The sequence below is a fragment of the Phyllostomus discolor genome, chromosome 11 (genome assembly GCF_004126475.2).
Source record: "Phyllostomus discolor isolate MPI-MPIP mPhyDis1 chromosome 11, mPhyDis1.pri.v3, whole genome shotgun sequence".
Classification (NCBI taxonomy): domain Eukaryota; kingdom Metazoa; phylum Chordata; class Mammalia; order Chiroptera; family Phyllostomidae; genus Phyllostomus; species Phyllostomus discolor.
The window spans coordinates 1,821,286-1,839,546 of NC_040913.2; the positions used below are offsets into that span (position 1 = coordinate 1,821,286).

The 18,261-nt window shown below is 59.6% G+C and overlaps 1 protein-coding gene across 8 annotated transcripts in view; it reads right to left on the reverse strand.

Annotated features, from left to right (window-relative positions):
* NBEA (neurobeachin) overlaps positions 1-18,261 on the reverse strand; it is a 449,525-nt gene that overhangs the window by 29,481 nt on the left and 401,783 nt on the right. For all 8 annotated transcript variants that reach the window (XM_036011183.1, XM_028526291.2, XM_036011184.1 and 5 more), the window contains 3 exons: positions 17,308-17,448; positions 11,391-11,510; positions 7,659-7,811 (listed from right to left, as the gene is read on the reverse strand). In XM_036011183.1, the coding sequence (XP_035867076.1) occupies positions 7,659-7,811; positions 11,391-11,510; positions 17,308-17,448 (414 nt within the window). The remainder of the gene's footprint in view (positions 1-7,658; positions 7,812-11,390; positions 11,511-17,307; positions 17,449-18,261) is intronic.

The window sequence follows — 18,261 nt, forward strand, 5'->3', positions numbered from 1 at the left end:
CCCAGCGTTAGGGTGATGTCATCGGAGACACTCTCTGTTTCTTCCCCGCACGGGGCGGTCAGACGGTAATCACGTTAGCGCCGGGCCTGGCGCTCTGTCGCCCTGTCACGAGAGCGCGGGCGCGCCGGCCCAGCTGGGCGAGTGAAACTTAAACCGCTCCCTGCGAGGTGAGCCCAGGGCTTTTGGAGCCCGCGGGCAGGCCCGCTGGACGCGTCTGTGTCGCTGTCCCGGGCCTCCCAGCGGGCCTCCACTCCGCGCAGTCCCCGCCCGTCGTCAGGGAAGGTGGACACCCCCAGCCAGTCTGCGACAGCTCATGCACGTTACCGCTCCAGCCACGAAAACAGCAGCGGACGGAAACAGAGCAGTTTTCCTCTTCACGCACAAAAGCTGCTACAGATGCAGCTAATTAATGCCTTTTACGTGCTGGCACGAGACGATAAAACTGATTGTTTATAATCGATGACATCACCCCTTCTTATCGTATCATCTTTGTCTTCTGTGCTGTGTCGTGCCATCACGACGGCCCACAAGAACGAGGACGCGCCTGTGGATGCGGACCCCGCGCTGAGGGAGGAGGGGAGACCCTCACTGTGCGCATCGCTTCCCCGGGAGTGGCGGCGGCGGTGGCACTCTGCGCTCTCGGCCCACCGCGAAGAACCCCTCCCAACGGCGGAAGACAGTGCCGGTCCAAGTTGCAAATGTGCCGGAGCACATCCTTTGTCTCAGCCTATTTCGTAAGAACTGAATCCTGCGTGCACTGCCCGGGCAGTATAAAGTAAGAAACTTTCACAATGTTACAAAACTATATAAGTGCTCGTGCTCACTGAAGTCACGACAGACGGATGGGCACGGAAGCACGTCCATACTTTCCGACCACACGTGGGCTTTTGTGCTACGGGAGCACTCGCCCAGCACGTGTTCTTCAGCGAGACGGAGGCCACGCAGACGCAGGTTAAATGTCTGGTTCGGCACAGACGCCTGTGTGACACAGCGGGGCCCTGTCCCGTCGCCGTGCTGGCCGGAGCGCAGCACAGGTGACGGGGGCCGGGCGCTGCGGGGCGGGGGTCATCCCGGCGAGGCTGGGCCAGGAAGGCAGCTGTGCACCTCCCCGTCTCTGTGTTTGGGGTCCAGCTCCGCTCCCTGAGCCTGTCCCCGGGGGCCGCAGCCCGTCCTCCAGCTCCAAGTCTGAGCCACCGACGGCGGCCACGACAGGGGCCAAATCTTCCCTTTCTGCTGTGCATGGTCCCGGCGAGGAAAAGCCGGGAAGGCGGCAGAAGGAAGGAACACTCCCTGGGCTGGCCGGGCACGCACTGCTCGGGGAGCCGAGGGGGGTCGGCCTGGCGGCCCTGGACACGCAGAGGCCCGTGGGGTGCACGGCAGGAGGGAAGGGCTCGTTGGCAAGGCTCGCGGGGCTCCTCCGCCCTCCGAGGCGGCAGGACCCTGGCTGCGGCTGAGCAGAGAGCCAACCCCAGCGCCTGCCTCCTCCCACTGCCCCACAGACCCAAGCCGGAGCCGGGGACTCGTACCACAACGTTCTATTCGTTTCTGGGCAGCTTTCACGGCAGTTTCGTGAAAACACAAGTTGTTATCCTTCGCATTTTAGTCGCCTATCAAATGTAAATCTTTTGAATATGTGAGACCAAGTCTCTGAGGGGCGGTTACGTCCCTGCGGTCAGTGAAACCCCTGTAGTTTCTGATACGTGGACACGTAGTTAGTGGCACGGAACGGAGAGATTCTTTGAAACAAGCCCTGTAACTGGCCTTAAGGTTTGCTCAGTGGTTAGAAAGACGAGATATAAGAGGTAAGACGTGTATAAAACAGAAGGCAGTTCTTGGACTGGTCATGTTCATGTTAGGAGGAAATTATTTAATCTGTTTTTATTTATGTGCAGTAGAAGTTCTCTCAGCAATTATAAGTAATAATAATTTATTGCTCAAAATTGGCATTCATGTATTTTATTCTCTTAAGGTAAGAGGGAAAATTTATTTTAAAGTTTCAATTGCCTTTACCATTTTACAATGATTTTTCAGGCTGTATCTTTCATCTTTCAATCGATTATTGGGGATTCTCTTAAAGCCCGAGTGGTATGAAGCCTTTTGGGGAGAACCAGGTGTTTCGAAGAGAAGGGACTTGCAGAACCTCAGGTGGTGATCACACGAGCACCGACGGGCCCGAGGGCGCCGAGCCGGATGCAGTGGCGGCGGTGGCAGCGGGTGCTGCGACACCGCACCGGAGCCCGAAGACCCCGCCAGAGAAACGCCGAGAGCGGACCGGCGGAGTCGGCACAGCAGCGGGACGCAAAACACACACCCAGAAACCAGCTGTGTTTTTACATCGCGATAACGAACTATCAGAAAGGGGAAAGTAAGAAAACAGTCCCATTTACAAGTGCATCAAAAAATCTGCCCAGGAATAAATTTAACCAAGGCTGTACATGACCTGTACTTGGGAAGCTGTAAGACACTGAAAAAAAATCGAAGAAGATACAAATATTTAAGCAGCACATACCATGTTCATGGACAGGAAGAGTTAACATCACTAGAATGTCCACACTGCCCAAAGCATTCTATGGACTCAATCCGATTCCCATCAAGATACCAATCACGTACTTCACAGAACTAGGACAAATACTCCAAAATCCATGTGGAACCACAAAGGCCCCAGACAGCCACAGCGACCCTGAGAAAGAAGAACGAAGTCGGGGGAATCACACTACCTGGCGTCAAACTGCACGACCGGGCCACAGTAATCAAACAGCCCGGCTCTGGCGTGAGAGACACACGGGTCGGTGCGGTGGGCCGGCCCAGAGAGCCCAGAACTCAGCCCACACGTTTGGGTCACTTGACTTCCGGGGAAGGGGGCAGTAACGCGCATGGGGTGCAGACAGTCTGCTCCGCAGACGGCGCTGGGAAAATCCGACAGGTACGTGCAAAAAATGAAACCAGACCACCTTCTCACACCACACACAAGAATAAAGCAAAAATGGGTTAAAGACTTCAGTGTAAGACTCAAAACCATACAAATCTTAGAAAGAAACATAGGCAGTAAAATCTCAGGCATTTCTCATAGCAATATTTTTTCTGATATATCACCTTGGGCAGGGGAGACAAAAGAAAAAATAAAAAAATGGGACTACATCAAAGTAAAAAGTTTTTGCACAGCAAAGGAGACAACTGACAAAACAAAAAGACAACCTACTGAATGTAAGTTATTTGCCAATGGCACATTGGATGAGGGGTTAATACCTAAAATTTATGAAGAACTTACACCACTCAACACCAAAAGACGAACACTCCAATGAAAAACGAGCAGACACTTCTCCAAAGAGGACACACAGAGGGCCAACGGGCATGTGAAAAGATGCTCAGCGTCACCAGTCATCAGAGCGATGCCCATTAAAGCCACAAGGAGGTACCACCTCCCACCTGTCAGAATGGCCACCATCAGTAAACCAACAAACAACAAGTGCTGGCGAGGACGTGGAGAAAGGGGACCCTTGTGCACGGTAGGTGGGAGGGCAGACGGGTGCAGCCGCTGTGGAGAGCAGTGTGGAGTTACCTCCAAAAACTAAAAATGGAACTGCCTCACGACCCAGCAAGTCCACGTTTGGGAATATATGCAGAGAAACCCGAAACACCAATTCGGAAGAACGTAAGCACCTTCCGGGTCTCGGTCTCCTTACTGAGCTCACGGTCCGCCCCAGGTCTAAGACCCCGTGTGTGACACAGAGTTCCGGACGTCAGCTGATGCCGTGTCCTTGCTTAGCAGGGTGGGAGGCAGGCCTCTCCTCTCCCAGCTGGCAACACTGGGACCCGGGGCCCTCGGATCTAAGCTGGGGTCTTACTGGCTGGGGAGGGGACCTTGCAGGGTGAGGGCTGGGGGTGAAGGGCTGGAAACACGGTCCAGAAAGTCAGGCCTGCGTGGCTGCTGGGGCTGGAACCTGCTGCTGGTTTGGGGTGAATTCCCGCTCTTCTTGGGGTACATCTGCTTTTCTTCTGACCTCACAGTCCTGGCTTCCAGTTAGAAGACATGCTTCCTCACCCTCTGCGCTCCCTTCTCCCTTTCTACAGCTCCTCAAGCCACGCCGCCTCTACCTTGGAGCCCGGGCAGGACCACTGTCACCCCGACAAGCAGGGGACTGCTGGCAAGGACATCGACCTCACAAGGTGTCAGGGTGATGGCTCCTTCAGGAGACTTTTCGAGGTGTCCCTGAAGCTCCAGCACAGTATATATGACTAAGAATGAACGGCCAAAAAATGGCACAGGCGACAAGAGGGTCATTGCCACGTTTTATCTCGGTCGACAGTCACATGGAGATGACTCCAGACCGTCCCTGGGGAGTGGGGGCGGTGGCTAAGGGCAGGGTCCCCACCCTGGTCTGCAGCAGGTGCAGCGCCGGGTCTGGGCGCGAGCACAGGGAACCTGTGAAGCGAGATGTAAAGGTTGATCAGCTAGCGCTTCGAGCCCCCTCGCAGTCTGAAACGCCCGGGGAGGACCCGAGACCCACAGGCGGGGTTAGGGTGCCTGGGATTTCCAGTCCCCCCTCCCTGTCTTTCACCGACAGCACGTGATGACCCACTACATCCCTCTCACTGGGAACAGCAGGGTTTAACGGTGCAGATGGAGAGAAAGCGAAACTGAAACTGGCTTGTAACCGCAGCGCTTGCGGTGGGAGGAATTTCAGAAAAGGCTCTTTTATTTGTTAAGAAATTCTTTTAAAGGTGTCTACGAATCCCCAAACCATGAGGAATGAATGGGATCTCTAAGGAACTAGAGCAATGTTTTAGGCGAATCCAGTGGCTTTTTAAGGCCGCTGGACGTCTCCCAGAGAAGGGATCTTCAGATTTGGAAACGGGAGAAAGCAGGGCAGGGAAGCCCTCGTGGTCAGCAAAGCTCAGACTAAAGGGGAGGGGCCTGTGGGACGGCAGCGCAGTGGCGGAGACTCTGGGCCCCCGCCGGACCCCGCCCGTGGGCCGCCCCAGCTGCGGGTGGCTTCACGGCTGCACCCGGGGAGCCCGGCCGGGGTGGTGGTGCGTGCTCGCTCGCCGCGTGGAGCAGCAGATGCAGCCCAGCCCCGAGGGAAAGCCCACAGGCACGTGGAGGCACACAGGACGCCAAGCCCACGGATCACCGCTCCCGTGGGAGACCAGGCCCGCCTTGTACACCTGGGCCGCTCTGAGACCTGCTCTTGCTGAAACTCCCTCACCCTGCGTCGAGGCAGCAAACGCTTGCTGCACGTCTTTCAAGTAACTCCCTGAAGCCTGTGCCAATCCCCCCAAGGACGGAGTGCAACCAGACCTGCCACTCTGATCGCTCCCTTGCATTCGCAACATTCCCCCTTGTTCATCGGTAAGAAGTCATCAGGCATATCCCTCCCGCTGCTCTCTGTAAAAGGTAATCACCCAAAGCAAACCTGAGCATAAAGAATGAGAACCTTCTCTGATGTGTGCTATCAGCAAGCCAACAAAAGGCTGTCAAGGCCAGGGTCGCACCCCTCCCCTCTTGAAAGTGTGCCGCCCCTTTTCTCCACAGGACTCGGGGGTCCGTGTGAATCTGTCTCGTCCCACCCACAAGGCCGTGGACACTGTGGGCCAGAGCCCGCATCACACAGGGAAGGTGGGGGAGATGCTGGAGGCAGGCGCACCGGGGAGGCTCGGGGGCACCCCAGGGCAGCTGCGTCCAGGTGGAGGGGGTGTGAACAGGTGCCCACCACGCAGAGAAGAGCCCCGCTCACGCAGGGCGGGGCGGTCCCTCCTGTGTCAGGACGCGGCTCCCAAACCTGGACCTGGTCGCTCCCGTCAAAGCTACCGAGTCTGCCTTCCCTCTAGGAACGCCGTCAGCACCGGCCTGACCCCTGTCTACCGCACGGCCTCGGCCGGCCGGCGATCTGTCTGGTGGACCGCGGGAGGTCGCAGACCACACCTCTAACCGGACGGCTGTCGGAGGCAGCCGGGTGTGGGGACAGCTGGCCGTCTGAAGGAGAAACAGGAAGACAGCAGACGCACAGTTAAATCACTTCACGGGACACTGTGGGCGCTCGGGACAAGAAGGGCGCGTCACCCCTTGTGTGAGAGGCGGGAACCGGGTGGCAGTGGGGCACCAGGCAGCAGTGGGGCTGGGGATGGCAGCCGTGCTGCGGCTCCTGAGTGCTCCTGGAGCCGTGAGCGTCGGGGACGACGTCATCCCTCTGCTAGGCCGGGCTGCGTTCCCTCTGGCAGCCGGGTGGCGGCGCTGTGGTTCCTCCGCAGGTTTCGTCAGGAGCCTATGGCCTTGGTGGTTCTCTTTGTACCAAAAGACTAGCTTTCGGGGATTTCTTACCCACAGGAATTGCTGTTTTCCTCTACATTCACAAACTTCTCTGTGCAACGTGCGTTTAGAAGGACAACTGCCTTTTCCCTCTCAGTTAGCCATACTGTTAATAAAACTGCTCATGCTGGGGCCCGTGAAATTCTTTCCGTAACGAGGAACACAGAGGTAGTGTGCACAACGAGTCACAACTTAGTGTGTGATCAGAACACACCTGTAGGTGGGTCGGGTCCGGCGGACACATGACGAGGCGCTCGGACGCGCCAGTCTCCGAGCAGCCAGAGCTGGGAGGAGCCGCGGTGCCGCACCCACCGGCCTGGCTCTAGCTGCAAAGCCAGGCGGCAGCGAGTGCTGGTGCCCACGGAGAGGAGCCGGCCCGCGACCGCTGCCGGGGGTGGGGTGGGGGCGGGTGGGGAGACGCTAGAGTCACTTTGCAAGACAGTTAAGTGAGGCCTTAAAGCAGTTAACCACACAGTTACCACACGACCTACAGATGCCACCCCCCCCGCCCCCCGCCCAGGCAGCAGTGAGACACAGGTCCACGCAGAGATCTGCACTCGAGTGTGCACAGCGGTACTGCTCACAAGAGCCGAACAGCGGAGCCTCCCAGTGTCCATCGGTGACGGACAGACACCCACACGCTGGGGCGCCCCCGCGCCCGTAGAGGAAGGACGCGCCAGCCTGCACTCAGGCGTGGATGAGCCACATCCCTGAGCCGAGCAGAGCCGCCAGGCACGGAGGGGCGTGCCCTGCATGGGTCCCACTCCCGTGAAATGACTGTACCAGGCGAGCTGGTGGAGACAGGAAGGAGACCGGTCCTCCCGGGCTTGCAGTGGCCTGGGAGCCGTGTGGGCCGACGGACACGCTCTCAGATCAGACTGCAGCGCCGGGCTCACGCACCTCGGAATCCACTAAAAACCGGGAGGTTGCGTGCTGAAAGCAGATGAGTTTTAGGACAGATGATGACTTCTAATAGACATTCACAAGGCATCCCCGTGTCACAGGTGAGAAGCGTGAGGGCCTGAGCTGTTCCCTCAGCTGCCCGGGACAAGGAGACCAGGGAACTGCAGAGCTCAGGTGCAAGAGCAGGAACCTCCCAGACTCCAAGTCACACTCTTTCCCATGTCGCTACCAGCGTTTACCAGGAGTTAGCTCCCGGGCCCCTGGCTGGTGCCGCTCAGTGGACTGAGTGCCAGCCTGAGAACCAAAGGGTCATGGGTTCGATTCCCAGTCAGGGCATGCGTCTGGGTTGCGGGCCAGGCCCCCAGCAGGAGGCGCATGCGAGGCAAACAGAACGACGGAGTAATTCTGCTCCGAGGCGAGGGCCCAGGCAGAAGCCCCTCCCTCTTACCATCCTGTTGATCCGCACGAAGTCCTCCGGCTTCTTCGCCCACGGCGGGAGGTCCACGTCGTTCACCACCACGTCGTCCTCCCGGACCCCCAGGCGGTACCCGTTGCTGTTGACGAACATCTCTGGCAGGTAGTAGAACTCCGGGATCAGCTCCTGCCCAGGGGAGAGCGCAGCACGGGAAGCCACTTTAAAACCAGCTGAATAAAACCACTGACTTGTAACTTGACTGAGTGGAATTACACAACTCATATAAGTGTACTATTCCATTCCTTTATTCCATCTTGATGTAGTCGTCTTTAGATAAGAGTCTAGGAAGAGGAGACACGCATTTCTCTTAAATGATTTGCTTGATACTTTACCTTTATAAGGGTTCCAGTCTTTCCACAGGTTAGTTAAGAGAAATGAGTTATAGAATCAATAACCGTTCACGATAACGTTACTAAGCGAACACATCTACAAGTCCATGCTGCTCAGCAAACTATTCTGATTGTTATTGATGAAGTATCCAAATTCAGAAATAGCTGTTGCCAGTATTGGTTAAAAATCACGTAGTAGTATCTTCTACTTCTTTTTCTGACTATACTGGGGATTACACTCCTAATTTCTATAAAAGATTAAGTTTTACTTTTTAATTTGGCAAAACAAACTATGTTTGTGCCCACGGATAAGCACAGGGAAGAGGAAACGTACAACACGGTAACACGTATGTAATGTCAACGCGTGCCCCCGCACAGCCAGGTCTCGGTGACCTGGACGCAAAGCCAGCTCCAGCCACTTGCGCCCGAGAAAGGCAGCGACCGCTGGGCTCACGGCGGACGCGGGTGCCGTGCAAAGTCTAACGTGCGTTTCAGGTCACTTCAGAGCGACTCTGCTACAGGAGTGAACAGGTGTGAGGGCCCTCAGAGTTCCCATTTGTTGTGCTTTCTTGTAAGTCAACTGGGGAAAAGGAAAACAAAAAACACGTACGTTTTTATGTGTACCATCTACACCTTGAAAAATAGTGATCTTTTCAAATGCCAACAAGAGAGTTAAACTAACTTTAAAATATACTGTGAAAAGCACAAGGGCATTTATTTGTGTAACACGGTCAACCTCGCTGTCATCTTCTCCAGTGACACAGGGACGATTTGAAAGACCATCAGACACTGAGGTCTTCAAAGAAAGCGGCTTCTTCGGCCCAAAGGAGCGCACACCAAAGCTCCTCCTGGGGCCTCCGGTCACGGTGGTGGAGCAGCTAACGGGGGTACCCGCCTCCTCCACCAGCACGTCACATCTGCGGCTCATCTACACGACAACGCCACTCAGGACCACCGGAGATCTAGCAGGACAGGAGTCCTGGGACTGAGAACAGAAGGAAGGGACCACGGTGACACGGGCACAGGGACCGAGACGCAGACGGGCCGGCCCCACACACACACACACACACACACACACACACGCGCACGCACGGCGGACCACCACCAGCAGGGCTATCTCGGCTGCGGGGGCGCCCCCGAGGAGCGAGGGGACCCGGCCCCACAGCAGCCCCGCCCCAGGGCCCCAGTGCCGGGGGAGACGTCCCCACACGTCCGGCCGTCTGGCCGGGAGACCCTGCGGGGCGGTGGCTGAGCGGGAGAGGCTGCCGGAGCCGGGCCGCTCCCCTTCGTAGGCCTGGACTCCCGCGGACCCCCTCCCTCGGAGCCCCAGCGCTGGGCCGGCAGCCCGGACGCCACAAGAGACTCACAGAGCCATACGGGTTCGGTGTCCGGGCAGGAGCTGGGGGACGGCTGTCTGGTGCAGAGCCACCCCGTGCGCACTGGAAACCGGAAAAGGGCGGCGACCCCCCTGGGAGGGCCGTGTGCAGAGGCGGGGGCCAGCCCGCCCCTGTGGTCCCTGCCGTCCTGCGGCCTCCCAGGCCCGTCCAGCCTGTGGCCGTGGGCTGCCTGCAGCCCAGGACGGCTGTGAGTGCGGCCCAACGCAAACCCCTACTTCACTTAACACGTTGTGAGACTTCTGTGGTTACGTGTCACAGTGTATTTACCGTGCGGCCCAAGACGACGCTTCTCCCCCCCGTGTGGCCCGGAGACGCCCAGAGGCTGGACACCCCTGCCGGACCCAGACGGGCCCCCCCAGGGCCCCCCACGGGCCCCAGACACACTGCACCGGGGAAACCCGGGCCTGACTGCGGAGCACTGCAGGGAAGTGGCCGTTCAAGCCACCCGATCCGGGGCGGCTCTGTGCACAGCCGCGCGGGTGAGGAAGGAACGCCCTGGTTGGCCGATGCCTCCAGCTGGTCACAGGGGCCGGCGTGACTGCAGGCTCACGCAGCGGAGCTCCGGCAGCATGCCCGCCGATGGGCAAAGCCCTGGGGACAGCTCAGCAGCCTCCGTGCCATCCCGGTGTGCCCTTCGCCTGCCATGCGGCTTAACCCCCGAACCTCCCTGCAAGGGCAGAGACGAGGGCAGCTCCCTCCCGCGACCGCCCTGAGGCCCTGCCGACTGACCAGGGAGGAAGCGTGTGTGCAGACCACGGGGGCCCAGGCAGAGAGAGCGGATCCTGCTGTGGCCCGGGCAGGTGCGCCCCTGCGGGGGCCTCTGGCAGCGGTGGCTGGCCTGGGACCACGGCCCCGCCGCCTCCTCGCTTCCCGGGGACGGCCCTCGGCTGACTAGCGTCTCCCTGAGGGGAGAGAGCAGTTGACAGCTTCCTGCGTGCACAACGGTGCAGAAAGACCCCCGATGCTGTTGAGAAACAGCGAGGTAGATATCATAACGGGCGTTGTGTGTCTGTGAATGCGACTTCTGGTTTCCTTGAATGGCTGCGGGGTTTATTAGAACCCCGAGGGATGGTTGATAGAGTTACTCGCATTCCGTCGATACGAAGAAAACATCCTGACACGTAATTTCTGATTCACAAGCTCGTGACAAGCGCCAGCGGCTGAGAAACTGGACCGGAAGCCCCCCCGAGAATGGCGGAGGCCCCCTCCACACCACCACGGCCGTGTGCCTGCAGCCTCAGCCCCGGCGCTTCGGGGTCGTCTGCTCCGCCGGGCGAGCACACGCACACGGCTGGACGGCGGCCCTGCGAGGTCACGGCCGCAGCAGCCGTTTTCACTCTTCCGGTGCGACTCACTGCACGGTCTCAGAACTGCCGTCTCGCTTCCCCCTTTTCCCGGAAGACTGACGCCCTGGCCTCCGCTAGTGCCACGCGAGCTCAGGCAGGGCTGGCGTGTGCCGGTTTCATCTGCCGCGCGTGGCGGCGCGGCCCCCAGGCACACTGGCGGGAATGGCGGGGCTCTGGGGAAGAGCCCCCGCTTCAAACGGGCCGTGTCACTGATGCTTTATTAACTGCCCCAGGCTGCGTGAGCCCAAGCCGGGCCAGCTGTAGCGATACGACACAGTGGGGTCAGATCTGATTCCCGCTGTGTTTTATGGGCTGGGCCCAATATTGAGTTAACAGCAGGAATGCCAATTTATGGGCTTTTCTTTCCTTCCCCTGACTATTCAATCTAAATTCGATAGCAATTTTCTGAAATAATGAAAGCACCTTAACTGAACAATACAAAAGCATCCCGGATCATTTTCTATGAGGCTTGAAATTATTTCCTTTAGTGTCCTTTTAGGCTGGAGGTACCACATACTTTCAAAACATGATGGAGCAAAGCTGCTATATGCAATGTCTTATATACCCACTTAAATTAAAAAATTATCAATATATTTCGAAATCAAAGTAATATCAGCAAATAGAAGAGCCCACCTTCACGTCAGAAGTATCTCTCTGGCTGGTCCTCCAAGACCTGGCCACGGAGGAGAAGGTCCGGCCGGGATGGTCGAACTTCCCGCCGTTGGCGTTGAGGAAGAAGGTGGTGAACGGCTCCTAAGCAAAGGGAAGAAATGCACAGGTGACCCTTCTGGACAGAGCGGCCCCGACTCCTCCGTGAACCAGCCTCTGGAGGTGCAAACGGAGCGACGCCCCCACAGGCGGCCCGGCTGCTGGGCCAGCCGTCTGTCACTCTGTCACTCGGCACCTTGCTGTCACGCACGGGCTTCCCGGGCCCGGTCCTCTGACTCTGACACGCCGGGGCGGTGCAGGCAGCCGTGTGCCTCCGTGCAGAGAGACTCGGCACGGCTGGACAGCCGCAGCCCAGGCTCGGTCTCTCGGAGCCGGCCGCCCGCGGCCCCCGCAGTAAGGAAATCGCTCTGGCCCTGGGCATGGCGGTGGGGTTCGGCAGGCGGAGTCCGCCGTGGGCTCCCCATCCGAGTCCCCGGACGCACGGTGCCAGGCTGTGGTCCGGCAGTCGCTCTCCAGGACGGACCCTGCTCCAGTCCTTGCCCCCAGGGCTCCGGGGAGAGACCGAGAACCACGGAATTGTCTCCAGCCTCTCCGATGGCCCGCAGCCTGCCGGACTCCTCCCTCCCATCGCGGCCCTCGGGACCGTCGGAGGCCTGGCCACACTGCTGTCACCGCCTGTCCTCGAGCGTGACGGTCCCCCTGCCCGGAGCAGACTGCCTTTCCGCCTCACCCCAGTTCCGGGGCGAAGTTCCCCCTATGGGCTGGGACTCACACGGGGGTCGCCTCCCCCGACAGACTCCCCCGGACCCACCGAGCTCTGCGGTGTGGTCACGCGCCGCCTGGGCGCCCTGCAGCGCGTCACTGGCGCACGGGCCGCACTGCGCCACGCCGGCTGTCACTCGCCCACCCTCCGCACCGCAGGGACGGCCGCACAGCCACCGCTCCCGCTCCCCCGCTGAGGGCAGGTCCTGCTCCCCCACTGAGGGCAGGTCCGGGGCCAGCTGCTGCTGCTGCTGCTGTTCGGGTGCAGCTGCTGAAGGATCGGGTGGGGGGAGTGCGGGTGAGTCTGTCCACAGCCCCCCGCCCTCTGGGCCTCTGTGACCATGCCCCACCCCTGCACAGTGCCCGCGCCCAGGTCGGGTCCCCTCGGCCGCAGAGGTTTTCCTGCAGTGGGGCCGAGGGCACCGGGTCTGCTCCCGAGCGTGGGAGGGCTCGGCCGCTCTCCTTCTGGCCCAGGATGTCTCAGTCACCCGGCAGTGTAGCGGGGTAAACACACACTTCCTCCCTCGTGGTTCAGCTCCCCACTCGGGTCGGGCTGCGAGCGACAAGTCCCTTCCGGGTTCCGCGATGCTGAGGAACACGCCGGAGAGGAGATGCGCACGTTGACCCGGCGAGCACGACGCACACCGACAGGGCGGGGACGGAGGGTCCACGAGCACGCGCTGTGCGTGGCCCCGCGTGAGCCCGGCTCACCGTCCTCCTTCACGGCCGGCACCGCCGTTCCTGCTTCGTGGCCGACAAGGCCCACCCCGCCGGGCTTGTCTCACGCCGGAAGTCTGTCTCCTCACGCTGCTTTCAAAGGGACCAGGCGTATCTCGGAACCTCTGTCTGTCACTTGACCTACGTGCCTGCTGCGCACCCCACTCCTGGGCGGGGAACCCTCGCCTTCCTTCCTCTAGGCGAACACGCACCGTCCGTCCGTGAGCGTCCGTGTTCACGCAAACACGGCAGCAGGGTTTTATCCAGTGGCATTGTCTTTTGTGTTAATGACAGCACTTGCAGAAGCTCTTCAATTATGTTCTTCACCACAAATACGTATTTGTAAAAACGCATTGTTTTAAATGGGCTGTTAGATAAGCTTTCAAAGCAATCCAGAATTTGTAAAGAAAGTCCCGGATTTTAAACAACTGCTTTCTACATTAGCTCTTATCGCACAGCCTATGTGACTGCCCGAGAACTGGGAGCCAATGCTGACGGAGGAGTTCTGGGCCGGTGGGTAGGCCACACTGGGTTCAGAAGGTGCGCGGTCGCGAGAGGCTGTAAAACCAGAGAGGAACACTCAGTTCCTTCTGTATGTGCGCTGCACACTCAGGCTGGGGTTCAAGGAGAAAACACCCCACGCACATGTCGTTTCACACCGCCGAGTGTCTGGGGTAACCCCAGGCTGTGCTGAAACTGCTCCTTCGTCACTTGTCCCGCGGCGGCTGGCGAGGGGAGTCTCCTCGGGGCCGTGCATCGAGACGAGTGACTTCCCGGCGGTCTGTCTGCAATAGCACTTCCAGTTCGGAGGCGAACGGGTGTGCAGTTAATTAGCGTTTACAGCAATCGCTATCATCGCCACACTGGAAACACTCGCTGGAAGCATTCCTGAGTGAAGGAGCCCGGCTCTGAGATGCTGGGGAGTGAAAGGCTGACATTTCCATCCACGTTTTGTTTTTACAACCACGTTGTTAGCGACGTGAAGTTCGTGCATCTTCTGCGTCGTAAGCTCGTACTGGGACGGGCGTGAAGAACGCGGACCCCGGGCCGGGACGTCCTGTGCGCGCTCAGACCGCCCCCTCCGCCCGCCGCAGCGCGGGGCGGGGCGCTCCGGCGGGGGAGTCCCTGCGCCGCAGCGCCGGGTCGGTCGGCCAGGCGCCACCTGCCCCGCCCACGCACGCACGGAGGGCTTGGACTCGGGCTGGTCGCGGCGACTGAACGTGCCGTGCAGACAGAGTGAGGTCTGGACTCCAAACACGTAACCACAAAAGTGGATTTTAATTGGTTACGTAGTGGAATTGTAACACTTTGGGTGCATTGGGCGAACAAACATATTTGTTAAAATTAATTTCATCTGTTTTGTTTGATTCTTAAAGGTGGCCACTGGGGACTTCACACTGGGAGTGGTCTGCCTCAGCCCCAGGGCCCTGGCAGCGCTCTGGGCGGCCCTGGTGGGCGGGTGTGGGCACACGCGCGCCAGAGTTCCCGCCGCGCCCCCGCCGGGCCCGGGCTGGTGCTCCAGCGGGCTGCAGGATGTGTGTTGTCTGGGACCCAGTGGTCAGCTTCTCAGGAGTAGAGGAGCGTAAACTGGAATCAAGCTCTTGGCAGTAAGTACTGGTGCGGACTCACACTTACATAAGCTTAATAAATCTGGTATCAGACTAATTCCGTTACACAAAACAGCTGAGGATCCCTTTACATAACTATTTCAAAATACTATCATACATATACATACACATATGATATATACCTTCTTGTTTAATTCTTGGACCGCCCTCCTTGATCATGTTTTTTCAGAAGTGGCTCATGGCCTTTTTTCAGTCCCCAAACACCCGAGAGAGGTGTCTGGCCCCCACGGCACTGGCTCAGCGTGGCGCCGACTGTCCTCCACGGGGCGTGGGGTCACGTGGAGAAGCCTCCAAGGACGCACGTCCCAGGTTCAAATGCTGTCCAAGCCCCCCCCCCCCCCAGCCCGGGGGCCCTCTGAGCGTCCCGAGTGCACGGGCTCGAGGGAGCCTCACCGCCCGCCCTGCTTCACACGTGCATCCCCTGGGCTCCGCACACCCGGGCACGCCCTCTCCTGGTTCCACGGTGAGCCCCACACAGCAGACAGAACTTGAACTTCACTGGCTTTTAAAAAACTAACCTCCTTTGCTGATTTTTTTTTTGTTAAAACATTTACAACATACACAGCTAATAAGTCATTTCCAACTGGTGGCAGTAATGATTGAATTTGGTTTTAGGGTCTGACCTCTTGGTGATCAGAGGATCTAACTTATTAGTCATTCTGTTTTCCGTCTGCCTTTTGTGGGCCTGAACAAAACAAGAATGTATTTTATGTCCGTTATGAAGGACACCAGCCGTCAGAGATCTGGACTGGGGAATCTCTGGGCGCGGTGTTTCGTTTTCACCTGTGGCTGAGGCTGCGGTAGAGGCTGTAACTCTCCCCCCGCCCCCCCACCCCCCACCGGCGGGTCTGTAGCTCGGGAGAGCCGCCCCTCCTCCCCGGAGTGCGAGGCATTTCCTATGTCTGGAGAGTCTTAACAGGTTATCACAGCCCATAAACTAAAGGTGTTCTGTTCGAGCTGGTTTCCAGTGGTAGAAAGGCACTTACATAAATCTAATATTCCCTCAAATAATCAGAAAATAAAGAAATAAGACTTGTCATACTTTCAAGTACTAGAGTTAAAAAGGATTTCTTAAGAAACTGCTAGCTCTGCAAATTTTGGTAAAAAAAAAACCAGGTTCCCATAATTAAGGTGAATTTTTGAGCAAGTTAGACAAGTAACTTTGGTCCATAAAAGAAAGCTCTGTCTTTTCTTCAGTTTATAATTATGGAGTGTATTTTTAAAAATAAGCTTTGGGTTGGGTTTCTTATAAAACAGTTAACTAAACTACTCCTGCTGGTTTAGGGCCGTGAAAAATATAGAACTTGTGCTCACTGAGGCGGAAGCGTAATTCCGACGAACTTTCGGTCATGACAGAAACTGTCCGCGGTGTGTCAGGGGCTCACGGGTCCCCTCGGGCACGGTCACACCGCGCATCTGCGTGTGAGTGGAGGAGAAGTTCAAGTTCCCCTCCCCAAGGAGGACTCCAAACCTTGGAGCCTGAGGAGGACTCCAAAGCACAGCCTTCCCCCAGCCGGAGGGCAATGCCAGGGCAATGCCGTGTCTCCGGAACGGGAGGGGCGTGGCCCGGACGCACCGTTGCACGTGGGCCACCACCGGGCCCCCACCACGCCTGCCTCCTGGAGCGAGCCGCCTCGGGCGGCCGAGGGGTCTGGAGTGTGCAAGGGAAGGAGGGAGACGTCACCGATGGCGCTGACCTACAGGTCCGACTGAGCTCCCCCACTGCAGGTGGGGAGGAAATCAGGCCGCCGGGCCAGACCGAAGAAGGCGAGACCGCAGCAGGGCGCCGGGCCTGGAGTCTGTGTGGGCACCCACGCGAGAAGCGCCAGAGTTAACACGGAAGGGACGGCAGAGACTGGGCTGGCAGAGCCGTGGGGCGCGACAGCTGACTGCCTGTGAGGGGAGGGTGACAGGGAGGAGGACACCTGCTCTGGGGAATGTGGGCGGGACGGGGGGAGGGCAGCCCTTCATTGGGACGGGAAAGGCAGCGGGGACACAGCAGGTGTGTGGCGGGGGTGGGGGGGTGGGGAGCCCGTGTCAGGGGACGGCGTGCGCAGTGTCGGGGCGGAGAGGTCCCGGAGGATGGACAGACACGCGCCCTGGAGACACGGGTCAGGAGCTCTCGAGAGAGTCTGCAGCGAGCACGGAGGCTGGACATGGTCAGCCTGCGACTGAGGGACGCAGAGCAGACGAAGGGTGGGGGAGAGCCCGGGGGAGGGTGCAGGGGGGGGGAGGCTGGAAAGGGGGCATCTGGGGGTGACAGCGGGCAGGGCGGCTGGGGAGGTGAGCGGGACACTAGGGGAGGGCTGGGGGGGACTTCAAAAAGAGGACGGTGAGCGAAGAGGTCAGATGCGGTGGGTGCATGGGGAGGAACTGGGAGATCCACGCCCCCCCCCCGCCATCAGGGCCGGGCACAGTGACGGGTGGGAGCCCAGACGGCGGGGGCGGGGGCGGGGGTAGGGGGGTGGGGGCGGGGCACGTCAGCAGGAGAGGGAACAGCGCACAGCACAGCAAAGGTGCAGCCCCCCCTCCGAACTGGTCCCCTCTGGAACGGGGGTGGGGTAAGACGTCCGCACGGCTCAAGCGCCCTCGCCCAGTTTTGCACGAGAGACAACTCGTGAGAGAGAAAGGGGCTCAGCGGTGCCAGGGCGCGAAGTCTCCCTCTCACGGTCTCTCGTCCGCGCGTGAGGCAAACAGCAGCCTGGTCTCTAGTGAGCTCACGGCACCCCCCCCCCCCCCGGCCCCCAGGCCCGCGGCCCCCCCACGGCACTCACAATGCGGACCAGCCAGGACAGGGTGGAGGCGGCGGTGGAGTAGTGCGTGCTGTAGTGGCAGGGCGGGCTCTGCTCGTCCTCGCAGGCCTCGTACCGCTCCGCGTAGAACACCGCCCTCTTCGGGTTCAAGGCTCCGATTGGCTGGGGAGAGAGGGGGGGCGTTTTGTTAAGTGCAGTCCCGCGGCCCTTCCGTGCAACACCCCCTCCCCCCGACAGCGTGCCCGTTCGCTCACCGTGACCCTGCAGAAAACACACACGCTATTGCTACTGTGCTTTTATCGAACGCGACTCTGACGTTCAAGGCAGGTCGTTACACTTGCTGGAGACCACTCCAAGAGGCTCCGCACGTGCGCGGGGTGTCTGGGTGCAGTCACTGGGAGCTCCACCGCGGTGGCCCGGCAGGGACTGTGCCCGCCTGCTGCGCCAGCACCCTGGACAGCGAGCCCGGCCACAGGGCCCCGGGGACGCAGTGCAGCGGCTGGCCGCGGGGGAGAACCCTGTCTCAGCCCGTCACCCCCAGGGAGGAAGCCGGGGTCGCCCCAGTGGAGCGGGGGCCCCGCCCTGTCACCTGCAGAAGCAGCCTGCGCCCTTCCGGTGAAGTTGCACTGCAAGCCCACGGCTGGCGGGAGCCGTTCGGACAACTCACGTTCCCGGGGAAGCGTGGGGGAGGCCCGGGAGACAGCCGCCACCGGCACCGCAGCGCCGACGGCCATCGCGCTGGCCCGACAGCGGGCACGCGCCCCACCGTAGCACACACACACCAGGATGCCGTGTGCAGGGTCCTTTCAACAGAGCGCGTGCCGGAGAGACCGCTGTCCCCCGTCTCTCAGCACACCTCCTCGTTACGGGTCTGGGCACACGGGCCTCGCGACTTCCAACAGCCTCTGCCTCGGCGCAGGGCTTCTGCCTGGCTCGGGCTCAGTGGGGAGCGGAGCCCGCTCTCACAACACCCGA